Source organism: Uloborus diversus, chromosome 4 (assembly GCF_026930045.1).
Source record: "Uloborus diversus isolate 005 chromosome 4, Udiv.v.3.1, whole genome shotgun sequence".
NCBI classification, from domain to species: Eukaryota; Metazoa; Arthropoda; class Arachnida; order Araneae; family Uloboridae; genus Uloborus; species Uloborus diversus.
The window spans coordinates 48,167,378-48,186,094 of NC_072734.1; the positions used below are offsets into that span (position 1 = coordinate 48,167,378).

Below are 18,717 nucleotides of genomic sequence, written 5' to 3' on the forward strand. Positions count from 1 at the left end.
CGGTGGCAGAACGCTTGGCAATGATTTTGAACAAACTTTGAGCACTGCTTGTAGTTCACTGCAGTAGAACAATATGACTGGGTTCGTGATCCGTTGAAGCATCAGCAAATTTCTTTGAAGGCATGAGAAAAAATTAATATAGATCTCAGGAGCGACTGCTCCTTAAAACTGGGGTGTAGCGAAGTGCTTTTCGATAAATATTGGCTGTTAATAAAAAGGGTACCTAACAATCCCTGATGACGTTATTTACGAGCTGTTACTCTAACAATTTTAATGAACATACACTGGTGTGCAAAAATTAAGGACGAGACGGTTTTTTCAATATAACTTTGTATAAAAGCTTTCCAAATCAACACATTTAATACCGTAAGATCCCCAATACGTAAGGACATGTGTAATGTAAGCAACACTTACTAAAAGAGAAATCAGAGGGATAAAAAGAAGCTTTATTGAAAAAGTAGCATGGAGCGCAATGCGACTGAAGGCTGAAACATCCCTGTGATGGGTGTCCAGCAAGAAACATCCTGTCTTTAGTGGGGGATATGATCTCCCCCGACTGCTAGGCAGGTTTCACAGCGGCTGCCTGTGCTGAGAATGAGGGTGTCAATGAGTTGTTGAGGCACTGCTGCCCATTCGTCTTGCAGCGCCAATCGAAGCTCCCGAATCGTTACTGGTGGTAAGGTACGAGCTGCCAAGCGTCTGCCTAGAAAATCCCATACAGGCTCGATGGGACTGAGATCCGGAGATTGTGCCGGCCAATCCATACGTTCAATATCCTCACTCTCTAAGAGCTGTTCGGCAGCTACTGTGCGATGACATGGTGCATTGTCGTCCATGAAAAGGAACTGCGGACCCATAGCGCCTCTAAAAAGACGAACATATGGAAGAAGAATCTCGTTACAATAACGGGTCCGTTGACTGAACCTGCGTCGAAGATGTGAACGTCTGTACGACTACCAAGCATGATTCCTTCCCAAACGAGAACGCCGCGACCTCCATACCTGTCCCTTTCAGTGATGTTCGAGGGATGATTGCGGCTTCCCCGCTCTCTCCAGATGAGTATGCGATGAGAATCGCTACTCAGACTGAATCTACTCTCATCTGTAAAGAGTACTCGTCCCCATTCATTGTCTCTCCAATTCCGGTGTTCCCGGCACCAGAGAACGCCTTCTCCGATGGGCAGGCATTAGAGGCACACACTGTAGAGGGCGTCGTGCAAACAGACCACCACCGTGCAGTCTTCTGGCCACGGTAAAACGCGATATCGGTCGTCCAGTCGCCTGTGTCGTGTGTCTAGCGATTTCTCCCGCTGTCTGCCGCCTGTTTCTTCAGCCCTGTAAGACAATATACCGGTCATCTGCGGGTGTGGTTCCTCGTGGACGACCACTACTGAACCCCCGGATAGCTGTTCTTGTAGTTTGAAATTGTCTCCAAAGTCGTGAAACGATGCTGTGAGCAATTCCGAACTCTTTCCGCCACACTTTTCACACTGCGGCCTTCCTCCAACTTCCCAATGATTCGACCTCGGGTAAAAGCATCCAGATGTCGTCTATCAGATTCATTATTCGCCATTTCTCGCTGAGGCAGCAACTCGGTGTGATTTTAACTGCTATACAGCGTGCAATCTCTTTGCCAGAAATACTGATCTTACACCGACAACATGCTTTATACTACTCAGACACTCCCCCATTACGTCTGCCTGCATATCTGCGCATGTGCTACCGTACATCACCTTACTTAATCTCCTGATTGGTCTTTCTGTCCACTCTGCCTCTTCGTTCAGCTGATATGCTAATTTTTCGACTTCGTCCTTAATTTTTGCACACCAGTGAATATACTCACTGGCCAATGAATTAGATTCCCAATATGAACCACGTGGGGCTCTTAGCATTGTACTTTTCAAGAACAACAAAATATCATATTTAGATCCTCGATTAAAAAACTTTCTCTCTCTCCAACATAGAGTCGAATAAAAAGGACCACTTTCTCTCAAGACATTAATGTCACATTCGTGTTAAAGTGAACGTTTGGGACTTGCTGGCCATTGTAAGCGCTAAAATTCATGAACGTTTAATCAATTTCTAAGGAAACTAAAGTATTTAAAAGATTTAAATGATTAATTGTTACATCATTTTTTTTTTTAAAGTGCTGGTGTTTTCTCTTCCTTGCTTTGACTAGAGAATGATGAAAGCACTGTCCATATCGACATATGAAGTTTGGTGTAGTGTGCCGCAAGGATTGAGCCAACTATCAAGTGTGCCGCAAAGTAAAAAAGGTTGAGAAGCTCTGATCTATTGTACTTCAGCTTTATTGTACAAGCTTTTTCATTTGGTTTCGTCTGCAAATTAAACACGAAAAATTCCTCAAATTTTCAAATAATCGAACACTTTTTCCCTCCGTCATAGCATGCATTTGTGTTATTGTCACGCAAAAAATTATATAGTTGCTATTAAAATCGGGGTCAGAAAAATTTAAAATGTAATTTGGACTTACGCTGTTTTTGCACTCAATTGGTTTTTAGGCTTGGGGAAAAAAAACTTCTAATACAATCAAAGTTTATAATATTTGTTGTTCATTATTTCTTCAGAAATAAAGTAACGGTTGGTTTACCATTACAACACAAGAATTCAAAAAATTAAGACTATTTTAAACCATACATAGAAAAAAAATTACAAAATAACAACGACAATGGAAGGTTATTACAAAAGTTGAGTGTCGGTTGCTAAATGGGTACCAAAAACGTTCAAAACGTTCTGTCCGTTCAAAAGAAAGGTCCAGTATCTTTCGAACTAGTAACCTGAGTGTCGTGGTTTTTGCACTTAACACGCATCTTGCCTCCCATAGCTTGTTTCCACGAAAAACGAATGTTCGAATTTTTGTGACTGAAAAGGTGTTTGATCTCAACGATTCAAACATAGCCACTTCGATTTTAAAAGCATCCTTAGTCTACTGAATCTTCTAGTTCCCTGAACTAATGTCGAAAATATTTATCATGTAAGTATTACATGTGACCATAACATTGAGTAAATTGTGAGTAGTTTCACTTTTTTATTTTATTATTCTTTTGTACCAGTGGCTTCCAAAGTGGTTCACAAGGACCCCCAGGGGTTCATGTCAATGAAAGAAAAAGTTGGAAGTACATGAGATGCAAATAGGGATCCGTGACAATCGCCCACGCTCAGAAACGTCTGGCAAAAATCTCACAACATTCCCGTCGTATTTCCCAAAATGGCATCGTGGAAAATGCTCCGAGTCAACTTTTCGTCAGATTGACGAATTTTTCGTGAGATTTCGGTATGAGTTTTTGATCAAGCGAAAAAAGAGTTGATAAGAGAAAGTTAAAAGACGAAATTCGTATTACGATGGGAAAAATCCTCGAACATGAGAGATTCATTTACGAGCGTGCTATATATTTTTTTTTCTTCTGATATTAGCATTACATGTTGAGGTTTGTGGGGGCAAAGTGAAATAGTAAAGATAATTTATCTGTTTCAAAAGAAGAAGTTGGATTTTTTTTTTTTTTTTTGTAAAATACAGTATATAAAGAGAGAACAGTCTTAGGTTTATTTCTAGAGAAGGAGAAAGAAGGAAGAACAATATATTTTCCAATAAAACTTGCAATGAAACACTACTTTCCATTTTTGGCAGCAAAGTTTTCCATGGGGCAAAGTGAAAAATAATATTTTTTAAATGAAATTGTTTCTATTCGATAATATTTTTTTTTAATCAAATGAGGCAGCGAGAAGGGATGCAAGTGGCAAATTAAAAATTTGGAGATTAACAGTACAAATGGTAGGTGGACCCCTCCTCTATCTTGGGGCAAGATATATTACTAGTAGCCCTGGCGGGTTCCGGTGCACAATTCGATTTAGAAAAAAAAATTTAATGAAAGCTAACCTAGGATCTGATCTTTAAACCCGTTTTACTGAAAACTTAAAAATGTTCACTTGCAACCCTTTGCTTCTCACTGCCTCAAGTGAATGAGTAAATGGAAGAATGAATAACTAAATAAAAGGAGAACGAAGCAATAAACCAATAAATTAAATAATTAATCAATGTATGAGAGAGCAGAGTAAATAAAGTGAATGAAATCATAAATAAATGAATTATGATTTCATATATATAATATATATAATATTTAACATTATTTAATGAAGGAATGTAAAAGAATTGATAAGTACACGAACTCGAAATTGATTTAACAAAATGTTGAATTAGTATACGAAAAAAACTATTTAACTTTGACCCATCCCCTTTGCCTCGCACGCACTTGAGTAATAATTGTACAAATAATTTAAAATACAAAAAAACTGAATTGTAAACAAATAGTGCACCGAATATTAGTAGGCCTCAATTCATATTTAAAATGTTAATATTGTACGTTCTCGAAAGCAAGGACTAGCACTCAGGACAGATTCAATTTTAAAAAGGGGCGATAGGTTGAAAGGATGGACATTTTCCGCTCGCACTTGCTATATGTCTTTTTCGACGCTTCTTTGGAAGAACTGCTGAACACATTATTTTGCACCTTTAACTGCCAGGTTTCCCGCCCTATTTCGATAAAATCAGAGCAGACCTGACGCATGCGCAAATTGGCGCTTGGTCTTGGCTAGAGAAAGCAGACAATAGCAAGAACTTTATAATTTTTTTTATACAAAACTAATTCTTGACTTACAACAAAATATTACAGTAAAAGTAGCAAATTTTGAAAACTCTCACATTATCATATGCTTTGATCTTCAGATGTAACTTCCTCCTCACTGGAGGGGACTACATGTCTTACTACATAGTTAAAATATTACCAGATAGGTGGCGCGAAACACAGAATCGAGTTCACCACTTCACTTTGCCCATATTCCCTTGTTTACATAGTTAATATCTAGCTCTTAAAAAAAAAATAACACGTCGAGAAAAATTGCATACCTACCAACATCTACTGGGAAAAAATCGAGCAAATGATTAAGACGAACCAAATGTTCCTTACATCATATACACAACCAAGAGAAATGATCAAAATCCAGGAATCTCTCGGAAAAACCAAGAGCTGGCAGGTATAAAATTGGCTCTTAATTCCGGAAAGGTGCCGATCCCACCAGTTTACCGATGCTTTGATTTATCAACACATGGACAATGAATGATCCACTACATTGGCCCTACCGCGCACGGGCCACTTCAGGACCGCAAAGTCGACTATTGAAAAAAAGATCGCCGTTTTTTTTTCAATATTAAAAATTGAAAACCACGAATAGCAACAATGTTACAAAATTTGGCCCAATTATTCAGACAGTGGTTTTTGAAACTAGATGCCTGCTTCGTATTAATTCAACAAGCAATAGACTAAGCATAATGATTCTATATTTGCAGCTTTCTTCTCTTTTCCACGTGGTCTTAGGTTATTTAGAAATTTTTTAGATATTTTACAAATTATGTGTATTTTATTTGACCCATGAGAACCAACTTAATACAGGTGCGGACCTCGAGTCGAAAAAGCTTGAACACTGCTGATCAACTTGATTTTCCTCAGACCTTTCACGTTAACAGACTGTTACTCATGCTCAACACGCTGATTTTTATTTTGTTTTCAAAATGATTGATCAAAGTCAACTTTTTTAATTAATACAAATGAAAATTACAAGCTTTTCAAACGAAAAATGTTTGTAATTATGTTTTGATTAAAAATAACCTTGTATAAACACTAAATTTAGCTATATTTTGTGCAGTCCAATTCTCACATTTTATAAAACTTCTGCGGAAAAACCCAAAACATAAAGGAAAATGAAATGCACCAAATGTAATTCAAGTAAATGTCACAACTGCCCGTCATAAAGAATAAAATTTCAGCTTCAATTGAAAATAAATTTATTCATGAGTAAATTTTCTTCTGGAACAGAGAACAATTCCTAATATTTTTCAAATAAAAAGTTATCTATTTTTCGATTCGTTGTCTTTTGTGTTGCACAAGCATTGTCACATCTTTCGTGTTCACTATTTCAGAATGAAATGAATTAATGCTTTTCTTTGTCCGTGTCAAATAATTGAAGGAGAAAAAAAGGGGTGAATACTCTCTAAGCTAATACATAATCATTATTCTCTTGTATTATGCTAATGAGAGGATAATCATAATTATATTAACTCATACTACAAGAAAAATTATTGGCAAATATTTGCAATTGTTTTAAAGCTGTGTTTAATGAAGGTTTTTATTACATTAAAAAAAACTAAATTCGTGTACACATTTTCTTTTTACTTCCTTTTACAAAAAAGTAAAAATTGTATTCGCGAAAAAATTTTCACTCAAAATTCGGCCTTAATTTCTATTTTGCTCATCCCCGAATTAATGTTGAGTTTTTTTTTTCAACCCAACCCTCCGCCCCCCCCCCCCCCGGATAAGTGCCTTAGAATGTATAGTCACACGAAATATCCATTTGACGTTCCCCGAGTTAATTACAAAGACTTTTCTCGTGACGTCCGTATGTATGTTGCATAACTCAAGAACGGTATGTCCTAGAAAGTTGAAATTTTGTACGTAGACTCCTAGTGGGAGTCTAGTTGGGCACCTCTCTTTTTGGTTGCATTCGGCTGTTTCTAAAGGAATCTTTCGCCCTTTTTTGAGGGGAAATCATTGTTAGTTTCGATGTATACTCAAGCGGTGTTATATTTTGGCGGACACTTGGCGATATATCGCCAGTCTTTTGGTCGCCAAGTTTTGTCGCCAAGTAGGCGAAAAATTTGGCAATTTTGTTTGAGCAATCACAATGCTTATTGTTCTCACTTGACGGTTTTGATGTTCCTATGATTTTATTTTCCCTCCGCCTCCCTCTGCAGCACCACCAACGACCGGCCTTACGATGCTGCTCCTCCAGCAAAAACCGTCTCCAGGTTGCGTCCATATCCTGCACACACAAACGCGCATACATACACACACACATACATACACCTACACACATACCCACACACTCATGCCTAAACACAGACACAAACACACACACCTACGCACACGCCTGCACACAGACACAAACACACAGACAGACACACACTCATGCCTGCACACAAATACACGTGATTGCGAAAAACATAATTTGAATTCAAGATGTCAAAATTCAAAATACTTTTTTTTTCGTATCTGGTTTCAATTTGGCCACTGGTGGTGATATTTAGAGAGTAAGCTATTGAATCACATTAAAATTGCCAATAATAGGAAAATTGGAGTAAAATGACATTAAAATTGGAGTAATGACATTAAACATCAGCTCGTTTTTAATGCAACGGGGATTGGCGGGAGATACGTAATTATTATTGCAGGGGCGCCCATCCTACCAAACAGCCGAGAGCGTATCCCTCCCCCCTTCCGATCGGACGCCCTACCCCAAAAAAGAAAAGAGACTATATAAAACACCTGCCGCTCCTAAAAATGTCAATGGTGCAGTCTGCACCATAACCCTCCCTAGGTAAGCCCCCTAGTTATTGGTACAGTGAAACCACTCTGAACGGCTACCTGTCTTAAACGGCCACCCCTCTCAACGGCCACTTTTTTGCGGCACAGATTTTTAAGCCCATAGACTAAATGTTAAAAATACACCTAGCAACGGCCATTCAACCCTTCTGATCGGCCGCTGAGTGGATGCGCCCATTCCATTTTTTAGAAAAATCTATTCGCTTTCTGTTTCTAATCTGCAGCGTTTTAGTTCAAAGAGGAGAATTCTTATTGACCTTTAACGAATGCCGATAATTTTGGAGTACAAATGTCAATCATGTTCATTTTATTAGTTAGTCAGCGTGTATGTGTAATCTGGATTGCAAACAACACTGTCGGAGATCGTTTTATGAATCTCGAACTTCGTATTGAAATTCTGAGCAATATGAACGTGGAAAATTGGCGAGAGAATTAATATAGCAAGATTTCGAATTATTTCCAGCCTGAAACAGCAACGGAGAGCTGCGATAATTACACTGCCGACTAAGAAAAACATTTTCTGGTTAACGAGTCAGCGAAAATAAGCGTTTTTCAATCAAATCTAATATTAGTTTGGGATTGGTTTAAATAAACTAATCAGTTCGCTGTGTGTATTATTAACGTCATTTGAGCAAACACATTGCTATGCCTTTCAGACACGAATTCGATCTCTGATAATCAATTTACTAAAACGTTTTGAATCATGAGCAAACTTAACTTCCAACTGAAGTGATTTTGGGGATAACAAATAACGTCATCAAAAGTTCAGATGCAATGACAAATATATTAGTTACAACAATTTATTTGTCATTTTAAATTGAAAAGCATTTGAATTACAACAAGCAACATTTTGAATTCGATTTCGAAAACAATTGTTGGAGAAGATTGAAACTTATGTCACAAATTGTACCCTTTCTTCGAAAAATGTAAACAGTAATTAAATAATATACTATTTCCCTTTTGGAACTGTCTCAAACTTCCTTCTATGTATTAGACTTGCTTATGTTGTGTATTATAGAATTATATTGCAACTGTACAGAAAACCCTTTTAAGCGGCCACCCCCTCTCAACGGCCGAAATTTTGTGGAACGGAGAGCTGGCCGCTCAGAGAAGTGTCACTGTAATAGCTTTTATAACTTTTATGATTATGTTTCGACAGTACGTTTTAGTCATAACTTATTTAGACTTCTTAATTGAGGGGTTCAACTCTTTTTCTTGAAAACATAACGCCCATATACACCTTTTTCCCTCATCAATAGTTCACTTAAATTACATTAAAAAAAAAAAAAATCCGCACACTGTTTGCGAAACATTGAAAATCACAATAAATAATAATATAATCTTTGGAAATACTCAGTATTTAAATATAGCCTGTAGAATTCTTCATTGTAATTCGGTGAAAAACATGTTATTTGTGCCCATTTCCGTATTTCTTTGTATTAACACTCTCGAAAACGAATCGCTCCCTTTCGAGGAATATTCCATTAAGTCAAATTTTGTTTTTATAACGGACTCAATGAGTCAGAAAATCATGCTCAAATCTGAACAAATTTTCATAAATTTGACGAAAAGTTTTCTCGGAGCATTGTTTCTCTTCAAATACGAAAAAAAAAATTCGTTAGATTTGAACAAGCGCTTCTGAAAGACATAGCATTTTTATCCAGTTATATTTTCGTGTGTGTTATAGAACTACCAAATTAGTCTACTAATAAATGCATCTTACTGTGAAAAACCGAAATTGGATAAAGGAGACACTCGACAGTGAATGCCAACAAAGGGAGAGCAAATACATCGATGAAAAGCAGAATAATCAGTTACATTTTTGCAAAGTAACATGTGAGGGTTGACATTCATTATTTCCGGTTTTTCAAGGTATAGCTTGACCACGGAGAGATGGCGGATGACCTTGAATCAAAAACATCATTTTGTATCATTTGTAGTAGGTAGAATCAGCCAGAAAGAGCCGAAAAGTAAGAGGCGTGTTCTCGCTGATCTTTCTATTACAAAATAATGACAACAACCAATTACAAATGATGTTTCCCCTTCAAGTTCATCCACCATCTCTCCGAAGTCAGGCTTTAACGTACATTGATCCTCCACTTTGAAAAAGAAATGGTGATTCAAACATCAATTATTGAGGTTAAGTATCAATAGCACCGATTTTTGGATTTCTAACATCGATGTTTTAAAAATTCGGTCAAACGGGAATTGCAAGAGATCATGTTGCAATCCGGCAAAGCAAAGTGAAAACTCTAGCATCAGAGAAAATCAAGGTTTTATGAAAGAGTAATGTTAAGTGATTTGGACTTAAATATTACAGTACGAGCAAACGAATTTCTATGTGATTGTTACTGGGTAGTTTTTGCACTCTAAATTACTAATGCATACTTAAAGTTCGAAAATATTTCTTCTAAATTATGAAGTTTAATGATGTACCACTAGTGAGATTACATCGTTTTTATGCCACCGTGCACCATTTATGTAAGCTAAATTTGAGCGAACTTGGTGGAAAGAAAGAGCATTAAATTTAATGTTTTAAATTAATAACTAGTACGTTTTCCCCAACTTTTGAGTTGTGTCACTTCTCTTGTCTGGGTTCGATATATAGACCCCCCCCCCCTCCCCTCTTGTCCGAAAAAAAAGTGGTGTTTCAAAATATCAGTGGTTTTTTGTCAATAGCACCGTTTGTTTGAACTTCGATTGCAAGAGCTCGCATATACATTTTTTTTTTTTATGTTGCTCGTACAAGGTTTTTTTCCCTTTTATATCAGTCAACAAGTAAAATATTGTATTAGGAGTAAACACAGGACCAGGTGAGTTAACCTTTCCCTAGTATTATTTAAAAGGAATTAATAGTATCAATTACTTTCATCTCTAATGTTGTGCATACTTTCTCAATGATATTTAACATGCAAAAAGTACACTTATACCTACTTTTTTCGTCTATCATTTCTACTCCAACGTAATTGAGAAATATTTTTGTCATCATATGTTCATCATTGCTGTTACTAGAACATAATTTTATTGAGAAATTAATTTCCGTAACGACAGGTTAGTTTTGCTGTTAGATTAATATTTTTAATAAAGTTATATATTTTTTAACTTTGTGAGATAAAATGTAGTTTTTTCATATTTAAAACGTTACAGTTCGTAAGAAATAAATACTGTTCTGCTAAGTCATTAACATAATCACAACAACGTTTAAAAAGCATAAATTTTCAACAAAAAAGTCAGATACGCGTTTTGGGGTTACGAGAAATCTTTTTTTTTTTATTAATGGAAAAAGAGATGAGCTTATGTATATAATGAAATTTGACAAAAGTTGTGTACATTTTTACTATAATCCATAACATTTTAACTCATGAGCCGCTAAGCTTTTTTGATCATTGACATCTAGAAATATGCTTATTCTCTCATCGACCCGCCTTTTTAACAACAATGAGCAAAAAAGAAAAAAATTAAGTTGAATTTTGTCATCTTGAATTCAAATTATGTTTTTCGCAATCACAAGTGTGTGTATATGTAGGCGTGTGTGTTTGTGTGTGGGGGTATGTGTGTTTGTGTGTAGGGGTATGTGTGTTTGTGTGTAGGGGATATGTGTATGTGTGTAGGCACGTGTGTTTGTGTCTGTGTGCAGGCATGAGTGCAGGGGCGGCATTTCACCATTTCATTTGGGGGGTCGAGTTTTTTAAATATGTATAACCAAAGCGAAACCAAACACACATTAGCTAACAAGAAGTTGTCATAAAATCGGTTTAGTATGAATAAAATTAGTGTTTAGATTCAGTTAAAATTTTGATTCATTGACTAAAAATTTATCATACAAAACATCTCTCTGCTAAAGATTTTATACCTTTTGGAAAAATTATAATGCATGATTTTTCGAATTCAGAACAGCAGGGAATCCTGTTACTAATCTATCAGTGCCCAATGTCGTGCTGTTTTGCCGGTTCAGCTAAATAGAAAAGATATTTTTTCCCCCTTTGTGCCTCGAAAATATTTCTCTAACCTCCTGAGACACAAAAAAAATCTTTCTCTACTAGCTGAACCGATTGTAATAGTTAAAAAATAATTGAAGTAACACAAAGTTATGTATAAAAGCACTTTTTATATCTTGCTCTTCAAAATAACCCATGCTACTTCTAAAACTGTGAGGGGCTTAAACTTTTCATCATTGAATAATCTAGTCATGTCGGTGCTCGCAGCTTCAATGAGATATCATCTGCCTCCAGCTCTGTTATTCACTATTCCAGACTAATGAGCCCATAATAAGGACGAAACTGCAGTCTTTGGATGTGAAAACTATTCTGTCGGTATATTGCTTGTAATTGTTCTTTCCTCATGCTAAAAATTTTACTCACAGTTGAAACATCTTATTTTTCGTTTTCAAAATCCAATCCAAATAACCATAATCCCAGCCAACCATACAGAAAAATAATTATCATCAAATTTTGTGTTAATTTCATTCGAAACTGAATCTATTAATTCATACAAAGTATTCAAAAATCAATTTTTGACTTCACATCATCATGTGGATTTTTGTCACTTTTTTTTGCACCTCTTTAAAATTGGCTAGGAGGAAGAATTTTTTTTTTTTTTTGAAACATTTCACGATTGATTGAAATGTACACACAGAACAATTGTAGATTGAACTGTGGTTTGAATAGTCCAGTAGCGGATTGAAGATATAGATTTTGATAGAGTAAGGCATTTTTCAAAAACCTTTTCCCGATGCAAACAAATTAACATGCTAAAGGGCATGAGCTTTTTCATCATTGAAAGAATTGTTTTGCAATAATTCTTCCAGTTTTCAAATCACTGCTTTGAAGTTATAGAGAAATGGTTTTATCGTTTTAACTCTTGGAGATTATCTTGTGTCACTCCGCGATTGCATAATTATAGAGCCCCATAAAAGGTATTTGGTTAATATGTCTTTTTTTTTCAATAATCACATGCATTTTGAAGAAGTTTCTATGAAAACATTATAGTGTATTGAGCAGCTGAAACGTGTTTCTAGCAGAAGAACACTCATTAAATAAACATACACTTAAAAAATGAGCGTAAAAGTGAATGTAAAATATCAAGGAAATTTCTTGTGAAAACCATGCTGCCACACCACTTTTCACGAGCCTCTCGTATTGGACATACCATCGTTACACTGGGCACACAAGTGTGAAACTTTTAGCCTATATGAGGCAATGTCTTCCTTAGTTAAAATTCATGGTTCTCTATCAGTTTTCTATGTTCTGAAAAAGCCGAAAAGATTTCTTGAATTTCTAAGTCATCATCCAAATAACGAAAAACACTTCTTCTAGTCTGAGAATGTGTCGAGTTTCATCAAATAGTTGCTGAGAACCAGCGAGATTTCCTTTAGTGAACATTTATTTCCGACTTACGTAAATTGAATTCACCCATTTTCTATCATTCTGCTCAAAAAATTTGGGGGTGCAACCGCCCCCTCTTGACCCCCCTATTTGCCGCCCCTGCATGAGTGTGTGGGTAGTTGTGCGTATGTGTGTGTGGGGGGGAGTATGTGTATGTGTGTGTAAGCATATGTATTTGTGTCTGTGTGCAGGCATGAGTGTGTGGGTAGTTGTGTGTATGTGAGTGTGTAAGTGTGTGTGTGTGTTTGTGTGTAAGTGTATGTGTGTAAGTGTATGTGTTTGTGTGTAGGTGTATGTATTTGTGTGTAGGTGTATGTATTTGTGTGTAGGTGTATGTATGTATATGTGTGTAGGTGCGTGTATGTATGCCTGTAAGTGCAGGATATTGACGAAACCTGGAGACGGTTTTCGCTAGAGGTGCAGCATCCTGAGGAGCCGGTCGACGGTGATGCTGCGGAGGGTGCTGGTGGGAAAATAAAATCATAGGAACGCCAAAAACAGTCAAGTGAGAACAATAAGCAATCGTGATTGCTCAAAAAAAAAAAACAAAAAAAAAACACTATAAACTCCACGTGTTCGTCGTATGACACACAACGAACTGTTTCTATTTGAAAAAAAAAATATACATTAATCAATGAGAACGAGATGCTTTTTAACACTTTCAGGGCAAGCAGAACTATAGTTTTTGAGGGGGGGGGGGGAGGGTACAATCAATTTAGCGACGGAAACTAATAATTTTTCAGAATGATAAAACTCAAGAACGCACATTGCATACATACAAACTCCTGATGGAAATATGCATTGCAGTAATTTAAAAAAAACAATATCCTAATACTGTGTTCAAATTTTCGGAATGTGAAAGACAACGCATCACAGAAACAAAAAATTTCGAAAAGTCACAGTGACCTCCCGTAACCTCCCATCGGGGTGCCTCTGGCAAGATTTGGGCTCGAAGATTGTTACTTTCAACATTACGTTGCCTCGAAACTCTCCCTAAATTAAATTATTACTGCACTTTGCTAAAATCGAACATGACTGAACACATATTGAACTGTATATGAGATTGGAAATGTAATAAAGAAAAAAGGAATATTGCATTGCGAAGTCTTGAATTTTTGCGTAACATTGACTTTTTTTCCAAAGTTGAATCATAGCTAAACAATTACATTTTTTATTCTCAAACTCAAAAACGCATTCCAACCAAAAATCGAATCTACTTCGCTGATTTTATTAGAGATTGAACACCATTGGTATTTATCGACCCTTAATCGAACTTTTAGATCGAAGCGACACCTAATTATATTATATCCATCCCACTCCCTCTGGGTCGATATAAAAATATTTATTGTTCTTCGGTTTAAATTACAGTCGGATCCCGCTACAACGCGATCCGACTTACGTGAAATGGCTATAACGCGAGTTTTTCATGAGTAATGATTTTTTTTAATGCGGACACAAATTACTCGCCTGCAACATGAAATTTTTCGGAAAAGAGCGGCGGAGCGTTAGAATGGGCTTCGTTGACACTAAATATTGGTTTTGTGAATGGACTTTCATCTCTTTAGCATCACTGAAAGCGGAAGTTCACCCACTGTATTAGTCTAAACAACGCTTTGTTTTAGTTTATACTAATAACCATGGCGATTCTTAACTTTTTTTTTTTTTTATTTTACATGTGAACGTTGATAAAATACGTTGAACGTTGATAACAGTCTGATCGCGCTGCATAAACCTTCTTCATTTTTTAAATTACAAATATATTTACTATATCGATATTGTTAAGTGCTAAAATAATACCGTACCATAATGTAAGTACCATACTACTTTATTTTAAGTTTCTCTCCCCCGTTAATCACTGATTTTGTGCTAAATTACAGAATTTTATGCCAAATAATAACGTTTTTTCTAAAATGCAGAAAAAGTCGGTTCTTTGTCAAAGATACTGCAATATATAGTTAATAAATGGTTTGAAACAATATGAAGGGTTTTTACAAACGTCTGAAACAATTGGGCATGCTTATAAAAAATTACTAAACATACCTTGTTCCACAACGCGAAATTCCAACTTACGCGAGGTGTCTTGGGACGCATCCCTCGCGTAAGTCGGGACTCGACTGTATTCCATTCGATACTTTATTTGCTTCATTATGGAATAAAAAAATAAGTCGATTTTACTTCCCAATAACTTTAAATAAGTTTACGTTAGAAGAAGACTTTACAAACTCAGGTGTTAATTTTGTTAGTCACTATTTTATCAACCATTATCGTTACTATAATGTAACATATTATGTTTATGTCTCAAATAACGAAACGATCATCTCAGACAGATACTAATTTTAAATATAGAAGTATATCTTACTTACGTGGCATACGGCATTATCCAACAAAAAACCTCACATTACTTAAACCCCGTTGAATTCCTGTATTGAGCAAATCACTATGCAACACCACGACGCAAAACTTCCCAAATAAAAGTTTTGCAAAGAATTTTATTCACGGAAAACATAAAAACAGCCTATACTTCCTATCCGTTTCATTCTCCGCGCATGCTCATCATTCATCATCCGGGTACGTGTGGTTATTTCTAAACAGATTATTTCGAACTGAATTTATAAAATTGGAATTTTAGATCTCGATTTTAAGGCTAAGAAGGTGCAAGTATTATTCTCGGTTTGATTTATTTTGCAATGCTTTATTCAACGGAATTTTTGGTAATAGTCGTCGAAAAACTGCTAGTAGTTCCTCAAAATAAAAAGTTGCTTATTTTGTTTCTGAATAAATTTATGCTTTTTACGTGCATGAAACTTGCATTGCTTTGTTATCTTAAAGAGATAAATTGTTTTTTTTTTTTTTTGTTAAAATAACTAACTACATTCAGCCACATCTTTTACCGTTACGTAAAAACGGAAACTTTTGATCAGTTTAATAAAATACGACCAGGAAATAATATTCTCAATAAGACAAATACTTTTGGAGGTTCATTTACATATTTATTAGTGTGATTGTTTTACTGTTATTCCGGACATTTTGAAGTAAAAATTAAGGGTTAAATTTTCCATGAAACATGTCTAATTTATAACTTTATTTTTTGTTATTATTTTTGAGTTTAAAGACTAGTCTTGAACTACACTTTGTTCTTACGTTGGGTTAATTTCTAACAATTTCAGTATTTTCTTTAAGAGGAAAAAAACTGTAAAGTACAAAAATGGTAGAATCAATTGTATGCGCGTTTTTAAAGTTAAGGAGCTTCCTCCATTAAAGCAAAATATTCTAATGCTATGCCACAAACTACCGTGGGCAGGTGAAGGACAGTAACTGCAAATTTTTCATTTCTCTTTTTTTTTTCATTTTTGTCATCTAGTACGTTAGCTTTATTTTACAAGCTTATTTATTTGATTTCCGCTGAGGAAAAAACCCGTCTAATTCAAACATTTTCCTATTGTTAGTACTAAATCAAAAGCGCGTTTCTTTAAATATCTCGACGACTCATTTCTGAAGATACTGCTTTTTACCTGCCAACGGCAGAATAAAAGACAATTTTCTATAATACGTAATATGATCTAGCGACCTGTGATAATGCAAGTTCAATGCAATGACTTCCTATTTAACAACTCTATACATGTGTAATAATACAACAGTGTTTCATTGGTATTCGTCCCCAACCATATGTTTCAAACTGATTGCACGATGGAATGGAAAATCCCTTTATATAATTTACATAAATGGAATTTTCGACGCAATAATATTTGGATTAACCACGTAGTTTAACTTTTTGGTAAACTATTTGAAAAGCATTCTCTTTATTCCGAACATGCAAAGTAATTTACTACAGCTTCATGGAATGAATTTATCAAAGTAGCGACAACCCAATCTAATGACATCATTCATTTCATGCGCCAATAGAAGACATGCTGTATTCTGTAATATAGACTGTAAACCTAATTTCGGATACGCATAAAATAACCATCATATTTGTTTTAACGACTATTTGGAGTGCTTGCAATGTTCAATGCAGCATATTTTAATTACGCCATATATTTCAAAGGTTTTGGGGAAGGAGGGGGGAGCATATATGTAATTCATAAAATACCTACACAAATGCATAGCATTATGTTTTTAAAATTCAGAGGTTGGCAATTGATCCCCATGATCCCCCGAATAACGGGCTTGGTTTTGTGTATGTGTGTGATCAATATATTTTTTTTCCAAAGAAGAAAAATAATTTTTCTTCATTTTTAAAAGAACAGATCTAGTAAAAACCTCGCTTTAATTTAACATTCAATTTAGCATCTAACGCGACGTTTTCAACTTCAACAAAAGCATCACTATCTGATCGGATAACTTTTTATTCATTTTTTGCAATAGACAATTTTTTGTCATAACGTTTAACGCACTAAGAGCAAGTCAGATTTGAGCGTGCTTTAGTAACTTCCATTGCGGTAATCTACAATTCCGCTTTTGTTTTACCGCTCTCCGCTTATTTTTATATTGGTACTACACGCAATGATATAAAACTGATGAAAAATTTCTGAAGTATTGTATACTGGGGTGGGCAGAAAAAAAACTCTTTTTCTTTTCTTATTTCAACGTTGGGTAGAGCAGAAAACGTGACATCGGGGAAGCAAAGTGCACATACATTTTGTTTAAATTTTCGGTCAATTTTGATCTGCCGCAGTTGCGTGAAAATTTAAACAAAAACAGTTTTTTTTTAATGTTTTTAGCGAAATTATTTTTTAAAAATTATTTTCCAATTTTTGATGATGAATAGTGCAGAAAAGGTGCCTTTGGTGGTACTCAATTCTCAATAAAAAAAATAAGGTATGCGGTACAATTCCTTCCTTTTCCAGGAATGCATAGAAGTTTTGGCAATTTCTGCTCTTTTAACGTTTTTAATAAATTTTGTCGAAACTTTAAGACTGTTTCCGCTGTATTCAATATCAAATAACTATGTAGTTTGTCATACATCATATGATTTCTTTTAGATGCTCGGTGTTTGGAAAAACAAAGCACCACAATACTATATTAACCCTCATTATCATTTTTCGTCATCATGTATACTATAACAGAAACTTATGAAGGTTATCGCATATTAAAATGCTATCTAAAAAAGCTTAAAAAAGTAAAATACTGCTTTGGTGGCCTGATGATAAATAGAGGCGTTGGATTCTTAAATGGAGGATTTCATGTACAATGCCATTTGGTCGAATAAGATCCGTATTTGTTACTGAGGACTGGGGCACGTTAAAAATGTCGTAGTTACTTAACTCCTCCAAATTGTCATTTCAAATCAATACCTCTGTTGGTTGTGAACCAGGAGTTGTTCAGCTTCTGCTTTGGACCAAAGTTATCGAAATGTTGGTAAATAGTGCTTCCATCTATCGTGAGCTGTCTGAACTAAATCTAGCTTCAACCTTAATGGTGCTCTGTAAACGGAAGTCGTATAATTCTGCCTTAAATCAGGCATTATTATCTACTCGGGCTCGAATATGCGTGTGGTTTAGGTAACAAAATAAATAACAAAAGTAAAATCCACTAGCAAAACATGCATTTGAAGTGCAAGACAATGTTTTTAAGATTCCACAATTTTAACTCAAACTTAGCCAAATTTCGTAAGCATCTTATTAGTTGAAATACACTTTTATTTTAAAATTAGTCTTTTGCTTTCGTTACTGTTTTATAAATAAACTATAAACAAAGTTTTGTATAACCAAGTTTTTAGATAACTATTTGAATCATTGAATATATTACAGAATGCGCACATCAAAAAGTAATTACTTAAAGGAAAATCTTCAAATATTTTTTCTAGTGCACATCAAGGAGAAATCTTCAAATAAGATGGAGTGCTGTCTGCATTAAAACACTCAAATAAGAAAAACCTGA

At 35.3% G+C, this 18,717-nt stretch overlaps 1 protein-coding gene across 2 annotated transcripts in view; it reads right to left on the bottom strand.

Annotated features, from left to right (window-relative positions):
* The window catches only part of LOC129221097 (tumor protein p53-inducible protein 11-like), a 65,818-nt gene that overhangs the window by 16,765 nt on the left and 30,336 nt on the right, over positions 1–18,717 (bottom strand). The window contains exon 1 of one of the 2 annotated variants that reach the window (XM_054855543.1): positions 15,201–15,283. The exons of the other annotated variant lie outside the window; for it this stretch is intronic. Coding sequence (XP_054711518.1) covers positions 15,201–15,214 — 14 coding nt within the window. The 5' untranslated portion in view covers positions 15,215–15,283. Of the gene's footprint in view, positions 1–15,200; positions 15,284–18,717 lie in introns of those variants that run through there. 2 annotated transcript variants of the gene reach the window in all.